We start from the raw sequence: 17,151 nt of genomic DNA on the forward strand, positions 1-17,151 counted from the left end.
CTGCCTGCACCTGGCACCCAGGGCTTTCCTCATGAGATTCATCCTGCACAGAGATATTATTTCTCTTGGCTTTCATTTAATTGGAGGAAAAGTATGCGGCATCATACCTCATTTTAGGAGTTTCCTGTGGAGGAAAGAATGGCAGGAATGAAAAGTTAGTTGGTTGTTAAAAGATCAAATGTAAATCACTTGGCGTTTAAAGCACTCCCTGTTTTCTCGCTTCACACAGCGTGAAACAGACTAGGCATTCTTTTGACAGCTCCCCAGGAGACTGCTGTAGACAAGACGCAGATTGCATCAGGTATTCTGATATACTTGTGTTGAAAGCCTAACCACCAGATAGTAGCACACACACACTCACACACAGGCACACACACATGCATTCCCAAAGACAAGTGAGAGAAACACTAAGTAAATCTATCATCAGTGTTATGAAGAGCATTTTCAGACTCTTTGATTACACTTGGCTTTAGCATTATAAGGTTTTCCTCATGCTGCACCTTCGAAATTCAAACATTGACTCAGTCTATCTGTAGGCCCGCTTTCTGTTGAGTTACATGTGGGGTTCTGATTTCAAAATAAATTCCCGCCGTGGTATTCGAGTTCATATGATTTGAGATGTCCGAGGTGAGAGCCTTAAGTCTATATGTCTTCCTTAACCCCACGCTGCTCACTAATGATGATGGATGAGCAGTCAGCATGAGAAAGACCACAGCAGAGCCTGTTCCAACTCGCTTACAAGCCCTGCCAGTTGCCAGGCTGGACGACTGTGCAAATACCCTGCACATTTTTTTTTTTTTTTTACTTAATAAAATTCTTGACCCTCTGCAAAATCCCAGATTTTCACACTGCCGAGAAAACCACGAAAAGCATGCAACTCAAACACTGTATTTTGTTTCTTGCAGGCCTAGTATTACCGTCCAACATGTCACACAAAATATATGTGTACACATGTTTTGTTGCGAGGAATCCGAAGAGAGAGAGAGAGAGAAAAAAAAAGGAAAAACAAGATGTTCTTGGATTGAGCTGGAAGGCTTTTTGGTGGTCGAGGAACACAGAGCGAGTCTCAGAGCAGTGTTCTGTTTCAGCCTTCTCTGTTTCTGAATAACCTGCGAACATAAATGGACAATGACATGCAAGGAAGTGTTACTCACCCCTGCCATTCACACCACTCTGCTTCCTTTGTTCCCTTTTCGAACAAATCAACACAGTGTAGACTCAGATAATCTCTCTAGCTAAGGCACTTTTAAAATTGAAAATATTTTGGGTAAGCTGTGCTGGAAGTACTGAGCATCTGACATTCCCTTATTTTGCATACAAAATACATAAAATCCTCTTTCTCTGCACGTGTTTCATTCTGTATTTGCCTCATCTGGGAAGTCAGAAGTCAAAATTCAGCTATTGATAGCGTGCAAGTACACTCCTCTTATCTTCCTCATTGTGGAAAAAAATATCGTCATTGACATGTTGACACTGATAACTTCGGTTTTGGCTGTGCCAGTATTGCATTGGTTTGTGTGAAACTGGCAGGATTCTGACTTCTTTCATCATATTGCAGGTTCACATTGCACTGAATAGCTGATCACCAGCCCTCTATTGAAAGTGAACAAAAGTGATTAGTTTGCCTTTAAATATCGCTTTCAGTGAACACGTACTGTTACACACTGTGTCTCTGCATTCCTGAGAGCATTTTGGCCTCCTTCACACACACTTTCTCCTTGTTTCAGTGTGTGTGTGTGTGTGTGTGTGGTGGTAAGAAGGGGGGGGGTCATCTTTTCCTGTGTTTTTATGTGAGGCAGTTCAGCACCTCTCTGCCTTCCTTTGTTTCAACGTCAGGAGGTATTAAAGGGAGCAAGAACATGCCAAAGTCCCTCTGCTCTCTGCTCTGTCACCGTCTGCGGGGAAAGTCTCTCTCCTGGGTGACATTTGTTTTTCTGTCTCTTTCTGAACAGTCTCTCTTTCCACACTTGACATTCCCTCCTCTCAGTCTTTTTCCAATGCCCTGTCAGTGTGTTGCTGCCCCCCCTCAGCACTAATGTGTGTTTATTCTTTACTCACGCATGGCTCAGCTCACATTACTGGTGTCCCGCAAGAGCTTTTAATTATTCAATTACTATTACAAAGGCTCAATTAAGAGATTAGGACGTGTTTAGGGGCAAAGCAGTTAAAAGACGGGGATGAAAGAGAGGAGTGGAGAGGGAGGGATGAAGTTGGATTTGGGATTAACCCCCCACCCCTCCCGTAACTCTTTGTATCTTTGTGTTTCAGTCCTTCGGGGGAAATGCTCTCCTCTTCATTCAGTGATAATCCCCTTCTTTCTCAGTCAGACTGTTCTCTTAAATAAGCTTTTCGAAGCCTTAAAGACCATCATATCGCATAGCGGGAGGGCACTTAACTATGCTAAAACGATGAAGCTGAAGAGCTGTTACTTTGAGCAACTGAGGCAAACTACTGTTTGCCATAGCATGAGATCATGTGGAAGGCTTTCTGTAAATAAGTGGTTTTGAAAATAAAAATAAAAGATAGCAGTTGAGGGATATTATAAAGCCAGTGAGAGCAAATCAATCCATGTGTTTGTCTGAGTGTGTGTGTGTGTGTGTGTGTGTGTGTGTGTGTTATACGATTCTAACTGCTTGAAGGAGAAAGGGGTTTAGACTTTTATTGTTGGCTGTGTCTGCACAAATATCACAAGCCCCTGGTAAACTTTGGTATGTTTTTTTCACAATCTGTCTCCTCTGGGTGAGGAAACACACACAAAAAAATATTGTCTGCCCATCTGGTCCAAACCCCAACGGTCCATTTTGATCGCCTGCGGGCTTGTGCTCCTTACATTGTCACCTGCTTAGCACTTTTAGGACAGGAATTATAATTTGAAGCCCAAACAACCTCCTGAAAATTCAAGTCAGTCACATCTCTGGGAGGCTGCTTTGTTTTTGTCAACAGATACTATAGAATAACGGAGAAAATAAATGTTAGTTTACATCTTCTTGCACCTATGTGTGTGTGTTAAGTGGGTATGTGGCAGGGTGTGTGTAGGCAAGTGTGTGTAATTTGTGAGTGTGTGTGATCTGACTCTAAAAGGAGATGGCTGCAGATTTAATTAAAAATATAGGTCTTCAGTCATGTTCTGTTTTCTATGAATCATTATTAAGCTATTGCTAATGTGTAAACATTTTATGAGCCACTTATTTGGAACAAAGTCTCTAAAAATTTGGGAATGGAGCCAAGTTGAGGCCAGCGACGAGCGGCTGTTACTGTGAGGAATCACTTAAACTTGTGAGGGTCTTGTCCAGTCAGTCTTGTTCAGACTTGTCTCTCCAGCTCTGCCTCCACCAAGCCACATTCACTTTTGTTGAGTTTGTTCCTTTGGTGACTCTTTGATGAGTTTGAGTGTGTCTTGTGCTTTTATGAAACTGTATATTATCAGCTCTCCTTCTTTTTACCTCTGTCAAGCTATTTTATCTTAGTCACTTTTATAAAAGAGACAAGTCTCCTCCAAACTTAAAGCCATCCAACTTAAAGTGGGAATAGTTGCAGCACAACTGAACCTCCAGGGCTTTTAATATGAAGATTAATGGCCATCAGCACACAGGCGATCATGGGTGTGTACACTCAGTGATGGCAAAAGTAGAAAATGTACACCAAATCTCAGAGTAATCAAAGTGACACAACCTTTTAAAAATAAAAGGTTTAAATGATACACACTTCATCACCGAAGTCAAAAAGTAGTTGTTCCTGTGAAGAGCTGAGGGTTGTTTTGCAGACAAGATAGCTTTATGAACCTTGTCGGGGGTTTCCTGGGTCAGTGTTACACTGGCTGCCCCGAGGATAAAGGGGGCCGAGTTAGGAGACGGGGTCTGGCCAAATGTTGGCTGTGTCATATCAAGAAGGGCAAAAATATAAAAATATGTTTACGCTGTGTTATAAAGAAGAAAGGCTGTTTTGTGTGCATAGTGATGAACAGGAGGGGCAATCCCAATTTAACAACCTGTCCCGTAAAATCACCCCCCCACACACAGACACACAAACACACACTTTTCAAACAAAGCCTGCCATGAAAAAAAGGAGCAAAAATAAGCCTAGTACATGAATGGTGCTTCCCAGGTGTTGTAGGGACAAACGAAGAGTATTAAATGATCATGATGTTGACCTCAGCCGCAGATGAACCATGTCTTCTTGATGAACTGTGAATTACTTTTTTCTGCTCCCGCTTCCAACATTTCCACCGTGCATTTGGGCCAACGGGTGTCGTAAGATCCACAAATGTGCAAAACGGGGTGAGGGTTTGAGGATTTGTTTTGGATCTGTGATGTTGTTAGTGGGCTCGTGCAAAGACGTGTCTGTGTTTGTGTCCCCTGTGTGTGCATGCCTGTGTGTGTGTGTGTGTGTGTGTGTGTGTGTGTGTGTGTGTGTCCCTGCCCCCTTTTTTAAGTGTTTGGTGTTGCTGTTTTTATGGAGCCATCTCCTGGACAGTAGCCTGGTTTTCACAGCCTTTCCTTTCAAAGGCGCTGCCAATGACAGGATGGGCTCCTCCTCCTGCCAGGGCAGGAAGGCAGGAGTGGGGAGAGGATGGAGGGACGGGAGGGGGGGAGGGAAGGGGGGTGGGGGGGTCGTCAAGCTGGGGGAGGGGACTGTGGTAGTGAACTTAGAACAGCTGATGAAAGGGATTGTCACTCAGATCTCCCCCATCTCCACCCCAACCCCCTGGTAATTACTCACTCAGCATATTTGCGGCTGTAGCTCTCCAGTTCAGCACATCTGCTGATAAATAACAACATGTTACTTGAAATCAGTGAGCGTGATAGTAGTGAACAATAAAGAGTACAAGTGTGAGTTTTTGGCTTGACAGAGATTGAAATTGTTTCATGATGCAGCAGTGGGTTATTCAGTTTAAGACCATTTTTCTCTTTTGGAACAATTCAGTTAATAAACTTACAACTACATATACTATAGATATATACTATAAAACTACGACGATATAATAAACCTATAAAATAAACTACAATTTGAGCCTGATTCGATTTAGTCCCTTTACCAAAAACTTGTATCAATTCATTAAAGATATGCATTAATATAAGACTTTTATTTTTCTTCTGAAATGTAACAAAAAACTGAGTTTCTTAAACATTATTCTAAAACAAAACAAAACAAACAAAAAACTTTCTGCTAAAAAAGTTGCAAATCATATTATTTGTTAGATCATCATAACATTATGCCTTTTTATCATTATTATTATTATTATTATTATTATTATTATTATTATTCATTTTAATAGAACAACCCAGTTGAATTGGCATTGCATTGATGCATAAGTGCAATGAATGAACTCTTACACTCCTAAATAAAGAGCAGAGTTTCAAAATAAGAGCTCCACGGCCTTACAAGTTTGTTCATTCGCATAACTCACAGAAATCTCATTTCACTGATAGATTTACACAAGGCCTTCTCTCAGTTTGTATGGATATTCAAAAACAGAGGAGAGTGTCTTCTGCTGCTCTCTTCTCCCGTCGTTCTCGTCCACTACTTTTGTAGGAAGTGTATTTGTTTCCATGAGCGCCGTTGAACTCGGAGTCACTCTGAAAAACCACCACACACAGTCCAACACGCTCATGGCACCAGCCCACACACATATTCACATGCGCACGCACATTCCACAGTGTGCTGTGGAACATTTTGTGAGGCAAGAAGTTATGTAAAAATTGAATTTGCCATCCAAATGATTCTTTCAAAGCCCGATTGTGTTACTGAAGAAACCATTGAAAGGGGTCTCCTGTCATCAGTGAGTGATGTACTGAATTTTTACATTTGTTGGCGCCCCTCATTTCATGGTTTAAAAAAAAAAAAAGAAACAGTCTCAGCTTGGGGATCAAAATCAGGCAAGAAATCAAGAAATACCCAATTTGAAAGGGGTATAATAAACAAAAAGAGCAAGGATATAGCCTTTAATAAAAAAGTAAAATATCTGTGATCATACCCCATCCTCCACTGCTCTGTGAGGGTCTGTGAAGCCCCCAGGCCAAAGTCTAGTTCAATGAGATGTATGAGCTTGGCAGGATTGAGCGAGGCTGCAGGCCCTATAGGCCATATGTCACACTCTGTTGCCCACACAGCCACTCAGACAGCAAAGAAAGAACTCCTTCATATCAAATGTAAAATAAACCACATGTTCAGTCTCTGTGTGTGTTTGTATCTACGTTTGTGTGTGTGCATATTTGTCCATACATCCAGGCAATCGTGTCATCAGTTTAGTATATCGCCTGCAGTTTCCCTTCACTTGAGTCACAGGCCAGCGCACTAATCAGCTAATTGTGGCTGTTCATGTTGACTGTGGGTCTGAGTTCAAGTCCTCTGCACTTCTAATCTTTGATGTTCACAATCAGGATGAAACATCAGCCGCCTCGCCCGTGCAGGTCACAGCTGGCACCAGTTTGTGACCAATCTGCTGCAGGGAGAGGCATGCGGCCGCTCTTTAGACGTTCAGCAGCCTAAATCTGTTTATTTTCATATGTAAAATAAAATGTTTGTACAGAATGTTTGCATGTTTGCACAGAAACAGAAAACCAGGACTCTGCTGTCCTTGGTGCTTCTGTGGTGAACAATTTTTGCTTTTCTTTTTTTTTTTTTTTTTTTAAATTTGGAAATTACCGCGGACACTTTCGTAATGTAGATTAAGTAATTCAACACTGTTTTTGATTAATGGTAACATTACGCCTGATCACTGTCTTTTCCATGAGCCTTATACAAAGGCATTTTTGTGCAAAGTGGCAAGCCAAACCATGATACAAACCAAACTGTGGCCTGAAAAACCGAGGTAAACACATAACTGTGAAAACGGTGAAAGTTAAACCTCTACAAAATAACTGCACACACACACACACACACACACACACACACACATAAAAATGTAACAAATAAGTATAAGTAAAAAAAAATGCATGAAGAGCTGTCACTAGAGCCGCCCATGTTCCTGTTTCCACATTGTGTTCATATTAATTCCCATTAGAAATTATTTCAATAATGTAATTTTCCTGCACTGGACTCAGGACTGACATCTTCACTTCTGAGCCGATAAGGAAGGTCTCAGATTTCGGAGGGGCTTTTGTGTTGTCTAAACAGCGATGTGTTGACCTGACAACAAACACTGAGTAAATGGGAGACAATGCAGGGGGGCGAGACAGAGAAAAACTGAAGAGAGAAACAGAAAAAGGGGTAGTAAGATTGAGGGATTTTTCACATCTTTGCTCAAACAAATAATAATGCTCTGCCAGCACATTTAGACGTCAGAGGACCTTTTCATTTTGAATCTGCTGTAAGGTAGATGCATTAAAATACAAATGTGCACCCTCAATAGCAAAGTTCATTTGTATAGCATTCATCAATGAGCACATAAACCACAACAATTTAACACACATTAATGTATGAATAAAACAGACTGGCAGAAATCGAGAAATAATCAACAATTTTCCACATTTTCTTTGTGCCGTTTACTCACTTCAACTTCAAAGCTGGTTCACTGCAGAGCGGCTGAGAGAAAATCTAGATTGTAGCAGCATTAAAATGAAACACCTCTCCTCCTGCACATAAAACTCTGTGCAGGAATTTCTCTCTCAAATTGATTTCCAGATGTATCACGCAAACTGGTACATGTGGCTCACAAGGCACGAGTCAGGTTGTCTCGTCTGCGTCCAACAGAGGTGTGCTGATTGTTGTGACACTCTACGGGGTGAATTGCAGGTGAAGAGGAGAGAGGCTTTTTCTTTTTCTTTTTTTTTTTTTTTTCGAGCCAAGGCTCTGAGGCTGAGCTCAGTTCATGGTGATGACAGATCCTGACAGATTTTGGCTCCTTTGCTTTCTGTCTCCGAGCCAGGTAAAGCCACCCCCCTCTCTCGCTCTCTCTCTCACACACTCTCTCTCTCTCTCTCTCTCTCTCTCTCGCTCGCTCACTGTCCTCTCAGTGTCTCTCACTCTGTCTCTCTCAGTCATGTTTCTCTGAGTCACGTCCCTCCTCACCAGCCTCAGACAGTGTCAGTCACTACCTCTCCCCTGGCGCCAGATGCAGCTTCTCCATTTCAATAGGAGCTATTTTTCCACTTGTTCTCTCAGGGCCACTTTTATATTGTCAGTGTTACTATATAAACACAAAACAGCGCTCAAGTTACAGTGTCACTCAGTCAGCCCCACCCTCCTCACTTCCGCCTCCTGCACCTGGCCTCCACCACCTACACAGAAACATATTTACTCCGTGCTCACAAGTAACTTCAGTAGCCTTTTCTTGAAATTTATGTGCAAAACATTACACCTTCTCCAGCATCACAGATTGTTGCAGAGCATCATTTTCTGTTTTCCAGGATAGCACTCTCCTTGTGGAAAAAAGTATGCAAAACACACACAACGTTTTGGCTCATTTTAGGTAAATATTTGCCACAACCATTTTTAACCCTCATGTTACCTTCAAATTAGCCTGACCCTGACATTTTTTAATCAGTTGTCCAGTACAAACAATATTCCCATATAATGTAATAATCTCTCTGACTCATCACCATTACATTAATCATCAGTTCTGTTGTTAATATTACCACTGCCTTGTATTAAAATGTTTTTCATTCACCCAAGTATTTGCTTTTCTCAATTGCATGGCAATCTGCTCCACAAAACCCATCTCAGTAAATGATTAGTCTTATCAAAGCAATGGCGTGATTAAGAAAATGCATGAAAGAAAATACAGGAAAGATTGTTTTTGTTTGTTTTTAATTCCTGCGTTCTGTTGAATATTATTCACCTTGTTTTGTAATTGTTATTTATCAACATTGTAAAATTGTGCTAATAGAAACCATAAACTGACTATTGAGATAGTCACTGAAAAAAATATTAGTAAGCAAAGAATGGTTAAGGTTTAAGAGCATGTCACATCAGCCCACTAAGGAACGGTTTAGTTTGAATAAAATCCAAAACGCTGGCCACAAGCATGTGTCCCACATTAAAATAAATAAATAAAAGGCAAAACCAATGTTTGCCTCAGAACAACAGATCAGTGTGTCGAGTTACGATGTGTTAACAAGGTTTGAACATATTTATTGGACGTGTAAAAGTTAAAAATAACATTAATATATCAAACCTTTATTAAGTCTCAGACTGGGGATTTAAAACAATAGAAATATTAAAAGTAGGCCTGTATGGCATCATTAAATTAATGGTGTGTGGTGTGCAGTGATCTCAGCAAGTGGATACTGAATTAGAGTTTCATACAGAACAAGAGAGGAACAGTCTGCACAGCGATGAATGTTGTTTCTGCGTGGGTGAAAACCTTGTAGCTCTAAATTTTGCCAAGGTTCATGTTTTAACTTAAGATTGTATTCTCCACTTTGGATTGAGAAAATTCCTCCTGTTTCTCAAAACTTTCTTGAATGTCAAAACTTTCTTATATCTCAAAAATGTTTGGTCAACCAGTTGAACAGCTGATATTGTGGAGGTAGGACATTTTCACCCAACAGAAGCTACAGGGCTGTACGAAGTGTCGCAGATTTGAGTAAAAACACCTTTGAGAGCAATCAAAACTCAATCAGTCACACTCAACATGATGAACTGTTATATGTTTTGTGGCATTTTAACTCTTCACGTTTTGTTTTGTTTTTTGTTTTGTTTTGTTTTGTTTTGTTTTGTTTTGTTTTGTTTTGTTTTGTTTTGTTTTGTTTTGTTTTGTTTTGTTTTGTTTTGTTTTGTTTTGTTTAATAACATGCTGGTGATAATGTAGTTAGCAGTGGTGGTCTTGCATCTCATCTCAGTCAAGGTCAAAGTTAAATGGTCAGGATTTTATTTAACCTCTTCAGCCACTGGGAAGCTCCTGTCCTCACACTCACCTCCTTCTTCCCCCTCTTTTTGCTTTTTATTCCTTCTTCTCTCCTTTTATTAGATTATTCCTTTATTCCTCTCCTCTCTTTTTGAAACCTTACCACTGCTGTTAATGGCAAGCCCTGGGTTCAGGTTGGGGTTGTTGTGGTGGGGGTCACATTTGCCCCAGTCCTGGGCTATCCATTGAAGGTGGCAGGAGGGGCTGTGACTTTGGATTTTTGACCCCAAATTCTTTATTTTTACTAGGAAGGGATCCAAGGATGGAGCTGTTGATGTGAATAGCTGCCCAAGGTGACTGGATCCCAATAAAGAGGCAGTCAGCCTGGCCGGGGGCCTCCTTCCCATCCCAGACGCAACCTTTATAGGGCAGCTTATGAGCCTGGGCCTCTATTAAACCCTGCCCAGCCTGCACTGAGGAATTTAGGGCCAGGAAACAAGGGAGTGGGGGTGGGAATGGGCAGAGGGAGGTGAAGTTGGGGTGACTGAAGGTGAAAGTTGAAAGACATGCTTGACCAAATCTGGTTGCTCTTTTACTCATCAGTTGTAACTGTGTGGCACTCTGAGCTTACTCCTTTCATTTGTGTGCCACCTGTAAGGTGCCGTTTGGCATTAATTGTCTGAACACGCATGTTTCTGTGCGTCTGTGTTTTATACTGGGGTTTTTTTTCCTAGTGTTTTCATTAGCAGCAGTTGAATGACTGCCTGTGGCCAGCAAATGGTGTTATACTGTGTGCCATTTTTCTAGCGAGACAGTGAGAGGGAACAGGGGGAGACAGCCGAGTCTCATAAACACCCTGCTTCTGTTTGTTCACATGGGGCTCAAGGTATATTGGCAGGTCTGGTTGGGCAGCCTTTCAAATAAAAATGTGAGCTTACACACACACACACACACACACACACACACACACACACACACACACACACACACACACACAAAATTCAGATGTCAGTCAAAAAGGCAGCAGAGGTATGCTGCACCCCCACTCAGCAGTAAGTGGAGAAGCCAATCAAATCTCCGCTGCCAATCAGCATTTTATCAGCAGGGCCATCTGGCCATCAGCTAATTGTGTCTCTTTTAAGTCCCTGTCAGTCAGCACTGTCCCCCCTCCCTTTTCTCTTAAAATGTCTGTCTTTGAGCTTGCCTTCTGGGTAGGCTCCGAGGGGGTGGGCCGTAAGTGTTGGGGGTTGTTTGTTGACCACTCTTCCTTCATCAGTTGTTGTATTAGCTTTCATCATAGTTTCAAAGAGTTTAAAAGAACTTAAGTAAAGAAGATTATGCCCTGACATAATGAAACACCTACAGAGCCTAAATACATTTCCACCCCCCTCTCCTCCTTGTTCTTGTCTCTCTGCAGCGGTGGAAACCCAGAGCACCAGTTCAGAGGAGATGGTACCCAGCTCTCCCTCTCCTCCTCCACCTCCTCGAGTGTACAAGCCCTGCTTTGTGTGCCAGGACAAGTCATCTGGATATCACTACGGAGTGAGCTCCTGCGAGGGCTGCAAGGTAGGCCAAACAAAATAGAGCAAGACACGGATTTAGCCACAAGAAGACTCCTGAGTCACAGGACCAGTGTGAAAAGAACAGCTGATGCCTGCTGAAAATAAGGCCAGGCTGGGAACTTGATGTTTCAGTGGAAGCCTCAAAGCCATCTGACTGCACACTGGTTCCTTTTGTTGTTGCTGAGCTGCCCCCTAGTGTCTCCCTACCAACACTGCACAATGTTAAAGAAATAAGGGCATAATACAGTATTCTTTAAGTGACCATTAAAACAGTTATTTCTTAAATTAAATGAAGGTTGTGGTTAAGATTTTATATATGAATCAATGTAAAAGGAAATCTAAAAAAATGACAAATTCCACAAATATTAGATACTTTAACTCAACAAACAAAATATTCAGAGAATACACATCATATTTAGTTTTTGGAGAGCACATATATTGTTTGTGATAGAGTAAAAGTGCTTTACCCTACCCTACATTTTAACCTAATACTAGCTTTCTTGTTTATTTTTTGCATAGTAATTTTCACACAATATCAGCTATTGGCAACTTGTAATGTTAAAAAAAAATAGAATCAGTGTTGATTCTAAAACTTATATCTGTCTAGTTTGCATATGGTGCAGTAGTATAGACACTGAGAGCTCAAAAAGATAAGTTCCTTCTACTCTTTCAGGGCTTCTTTCGTCGTAGTATCCAGAAGAACATGGTGTACACGTGCCACCGCGACAAGAACTGTCAGATTAACAAAGTGACACGCAACCGCTGCCAGTACTGCAGGCTGCAGAAGTGCTTCGAAGTTGGCATGTCCAAAGAAGGTGAGTGCCTGAGAAGATACAGGGCTCAGTGATCATTATTTAAGTATTACAGTAAGTGTAATTATTCATGAAGTGTTGCATTATCACAAGGGAATGTCCAGAAATGGAAGACAGAGCTGATGATGAAACTGTTTCTCTGCAGCGGTGCGTAATGACAGGAACAAAAGGAAGAAGGACGTGAAAGAGGAGGTGGTGCTACCAGAGAGCTACGAGCTGAGTGGAGAGCTAGAGGAGCTAGTTAACAAAGTCAGCAAAGCTCACCAAGAGACCTTCCCATCTCTGTGCCAACTTGGCAAATATACCACAGTGAGTTTAATGCATAATCATGTCCACCCCCACAGACTCACACTTGAGCATTAGCCCACGGCCTCGCCAGGCAGTCAAACACAGAATGTGACTCGGCACCGTCGCACACAAATTGCTGCATACAATGTTCCTCTTTCTCTCTCCCAGAATTCAAGTGCTGACCACAGAGTGCAGCTGGACTTGGGCCTGTGGGATAAGTTCAGTGAGCTCTCCACTAAGTGCATTATAAAGATTGTGGAGTTTGCCAAGCGGCTGCCAGGCTTCACTACGCTCACCATCGCTGACCAGATCACCCTCCTCAAATCTGCATGTCTGGACATTCTGGTACCAACCACATGCTCCTCCTTAACCTCCCCCCTCCCACTCCTTCTGCTTTCCTAGCGCCCTCTCATTTATCACACTGCTTAACCTGTAAAGTGAGAGGCAGGGTACAGCTTCTGGGAATTACTAGATCACAGCAATTGACATTGAATAGCTCACATGAAACTGTGTGGTGCTGCATGTCACCGTTGTTTTGCTCCATAATTTGTTTCTGTTTTGTTTTCTCTGCCTCACTCTCCTCTGCTGTCTTCTCTCGGGTCAGATGCTGAGGATCTGCACACGCTACACCCCAGAACAGGACACCATGACCTTCTCAGATGGCCTGACCCTCAACCGGACCCAGATGCACAATGCTGGCTTTGGCCCACTCACAGACCTGGTGTTTGCTTTTGCTGGCCAGCTGTTGCCCTTGGAGATGGACGACACAGAGACCGGCCTCCTCAGTGCCATCTGCCTCATCTGCGGAGGTAATGCAGTCCAGTCTGGGTCACTGGCACAGTATTTTGTCCAAGGTGGATGTGTGTATCTGTACAACTTTGACCTTGATTGTTTTGGAGTTTTTACTCACAGCAAACATTGCAACTTGTAGGACAGAGATGGACAGAGAGTAGAATAAGCTCTATATCAAAGTCTTTGCACTGTTGTCTATATAAATAATCATTTCTAGGTTTAGTTACCAGCCAGTCGCTTACAAATTCATAGTAAGTTGAGTCATTTTTATTTCTTTGTAAACTAATAATTTCCTTACATGGTGCCTTCTTTTTCCTGTCTCCTTGTGACCGGCTGTGTTTCCCGGTGTCAGATCGTATGGATCTGGAGGAGCCACAGAAGGTGGACAAGTTGCAGGAGCCCCTGCTGGAGGCTCTGAAGATCTACGCCCGCCGCCGCCGCCCAAACAAGCCTCACATGTTTCCGCGTATGCTGATGAAAGTCACGGACCTCCGAGGAATCAGCACCAAGGGTCAGCCACCGCTTCACCTTACATCACAATCATTATTTAGCAGTCAACAAGCTGATAGCAACAAACATGACCACTGAGATCAGTTGAAAGGCTTCATCCAAAAATTAATTATCTCTCGCTCAAAAAACAGTGCACACACCCTCTCTTACAACATGATGGCTAAAAAAAATTCACCGTGGGGCAACTCTAACAGTAAACTGTTAGGAATCACATTACCAAGTATAGAATCCATCTGCAGATTGATGAATAAGGCAAACAACATTGTGGGGGACATCAGGCACCTTCTTGTCTCCTTTTTTGAACTGTTGCCATCTGGATGACTGTATTGCCTCCTGATATTCACTAAAACATATCAAAGTTTTAATTTGTCCCACAGGCCATTAGATTTTTAAATAGGAAATGCATATTATTAATTAAGGAGAATGGCCAGCTGGTCTGGGTTTAAGTTTGTCCTCATCCTAACTATGGTTCTCTTGTTTCTTTTCTGTTTTGCTCCCAACCTGTGCGAGGTATTGTATGGATGTGTGTATGACTATTGATTGTCTATTGGTGACTCTGTGATGTTGTCATGAAATGCCTTTGTGATAATGCTTCAAACCAATTTCCCCATGGGGACAAATAAAGTATCTATCTATCCATTTAGGTTATTAGATATCCTCAGCATCTTGCATGCAAAACAGTGCCTCCTGAGAAATTGTTATCATCTGCATATTTGATACACCAGGTTGGGAAGAGTTTTTGGAGTGAAACCTGTGAAATAGTAATCCAATTTAAAAGTGTTCATGCAAAATTAAGGGTGTGACTTTAGTAATGTTGTTTAGACTGAACTGAGCAAAAAAAAAAAAAAAAAAAAAAAAAAAACATGGAACAAGTACATCATTTATTAGTGAGTCAGACCAGCGATGAGAACCACTGAACCTTTAAATTACATGTTTTTTTTTCCATTTTTTTGTCAGTTGAGTCTAAACAGTCTTCACTTTAATGAAATTTTACATGCTGCACCTTGAAAAAATGAGAATTGACTTGCAGTGATGTGTCTCAGAAGTGTCCACCTGGTCTCCTTTCTACACTAACCATTACCTATATATGTGTGTGTGTATACATGTAGGCGCAGAGAGAGCCATCACTTTGAAGATGGAGATCCCCGGCCCCATGCCTCCGCTGATCAGGGAGATGCTGGAGAACCCCGATGCCTTCGAGGACAGCAGTGACTCTGTGGACAGTGCTGCAGCTGCTCCCCCTGCCATTCAGGCCATCAAGAAGGAGGAGGAGAAGCCCATGTATGAGCCAGCAGTGGAGGACGAAGAGGAGGATGAAGAGGACGACTACGGGGATGAGGAGAGAGAGAGGGGGGCGGACAGTGATGCAGAGCTTTGGGGCGAGGCCGCCGGAGTGCCAAGGAAAGGTGTAGCTGGGAAAACACAGTGAGAAAGACACGATGATGCTCCTCCCATCCACATCACTGAGCCCTACAGAACATCCGCACCAGCTCCCTCCACAAACTCCGGCTCTTATCCAAGAACTGGCAACAGACAACACACCTATTTCACACACTTCCATGCCTAACACATACACATGTGTTGTACCCACATTTACATCAATGGAGCCATAGAGGAAACAGAGGAACATGCAGTGTAGGAGACAAGGCATGGGAGAGGAAAAAGCACTAAATGTCAGTGGGTTGACAAGTGGGCCATGAAAAGGCACTGTGCCAAAATGAGACTTTCTAAAGATTATTTCAAACCTTTGTGTCCACACAAAGAGGAACAAGATGTTAAGCCTAAGAGAGGCAGCAGCTAGAAGGTAGTGGACAGAAGAAAATGCACTCCACTACCCCTAAGGGCTATGCTTTGTATAAAATTGATGATTAAAAAAAAAATACATTGCAACAAAACTCTTATGTGGCGTCCATTTGCCACGAATGTCTTTAGAATTTATGTTATTCCTATTGAGAAATATGCTACTTATTTTTCTATTGTATGATTTTCCTAAGCATGTTGACATTTCTATCCTGTCATATCTGCCCGTGTGTGGGACTCTGCATTGCATTGTTTGTTTGTTTGTTTTGTATAATTTTTACTCAGTTCTGTTCACATTCGATGGGAAATGTTTTTTTAAACGTCGCCATTATTTTTTATGTATTTCTGCTTTATTGGAACACTACACAGCAACAGCAAAGACGAGGCAGAGAGAGAAAGCGAGCGAGCAGGATGACGTGACAGGTCATGAGCAGGACTCAAACCCAAGATGTGACAAGCACATGTTATGCAACTCAGTCTTCCGAGTCATGGTAATCTGCGATGGGTAGAGCATTTCGAACGAGAACACAGTCCTGTCATCCAAATCTATAATTTCAACTCTGATTCTAGTGATCAAGGTAAGAGTCTAAGAAAAGAAACCAAAGCAACACCATAAATCCACCTGCTGAGCAAAATGCAAACGGCAAGTTTAGATTTACACATCTGCAGGATAGATTTAATGCCACCTCACTATCTCAGGTTGAAAATATCAGGGTCACATGTCACCAGTCAATACAGTATTCTCTAGAAACAACTAGTGTGGATGCTCCTGCACCTCTTCTCCATTTTTTTGTATAAATAAAGCATGCAACAGAGGTTCTTCTGACATCAAGGAGCTGCGATAGGGATAAGGAAAGATTGAAGTCGTTGATTATGCTGCACCGCCCCAGTGGCATCTATTCAATAACTAATGGACATAAGATTAATACACTCTCAAAAAAGCAATCAATCTACTTGACTGCATGTGTGTGTGTGTGTGTGTGTGTGAGAGAGAGAGAGAGAGAGAGACTGACAGGATTTACCAATATGCAGGGTTAGTTGTTGCCATTCTTTGTGCCAAAAACCAGGGTAAACATTCATACAGAAACCCAAATATTACTATGTTGACATTTTATAGCAAAGAAAATGATGTATATGTTTTAATGAGATGCCACTCTATGATCTGAAATATTTGCCTAGGAAAGAAACACACACTTAAAGACAACACAACACAACACATAATCTTCCCTAACGGTACAGCCATCCCACAAAACCAATCAACAGCAAAAAAAACAAAAAAACAAACAAACAAAAAAAAAAAACATGAAATATTGCACTGCACATTTCTGAGGTTACAACCGTCCCGCATAATCCAAAAAACAGAGATGCTTAGCACAGGAATACAGTTTGGACTCAAATTGTGTGTGTTCATTTGTGCTCTATGAATAAGAATATATCTAATGAGTGATGCAAAACCTGAATTTTGTAAAATAAAAGTGTACTAATTTGTTGTTCATTTAGACTATACAGCTTTTTTTTACAGCATGTGTAATATTTTTTATTTCAGAGATTATCTGATCTGTTGAGTTTATAATGAGCGAGCTTGTGAGTCTCGCTGAGT

At 41.8% G+C, this 17,151-nt stretch overlaps 1 protein-coding gene across 2 annotated transcripts in view; it reads left to right on the forward strand.

Moving 5' to 3' along the window:
• LOC115358830 (retinoic acid receptor gamma-A-like) overlaps positions 1–16,553 on the forward strand; it is a 34,687-nt gene extending 18,134 nt beyond the window's left edge. For both annotated transcript variants that reach the window (XM_030050897.1, XM_030050898.1), the window contains exons 3-9: positions 11,205–11,353; positions 12,023–12,164; positions 12,307–12,470; positions 12,618–12,794; positions 13,054–13,258; positions 13,594–13,752; positions 14,861–16,553. In XM_030050897.1, the coding sequence (XP_029906757.1) occupies positions 11,205–11,353; positions 12,023–12,164; positions 12,307–12,470; positions 12,618–12,794; positions 13,054–13,258; positions 13,594–13,752; positions 14,861–15,180 (1,316 nt within the window). In that variant the 3' untranslated portion in view covers positions 15,181–16,553. The remainder of the gene's footprint in view (positions 1–11,204; positions 11,354–12,022; positions 12,165–12,306; positions 12,471–12,617; positions 12,795–13,053; positions 13,259–13,593; positions 13,753–14,860) is intronic.
• The last annotated feature ends 598 nt before the right edge of the window (positions 16,554–17,151 follow it).

This window comes from Myripristis murdjan, chromosome 5 (assembly GCF_902150065.1).
Source record: "Myripristis murdjan chromosome 5, fMyrMur1.1, whole genome shotgun sequence".
NCBI classification, from domain to species: Eukaryota; Metazoa; Chordata; class Actinopteri; order Holocentriformes; family Holocentridae; genus Myripristis; species Myripristis murdjan.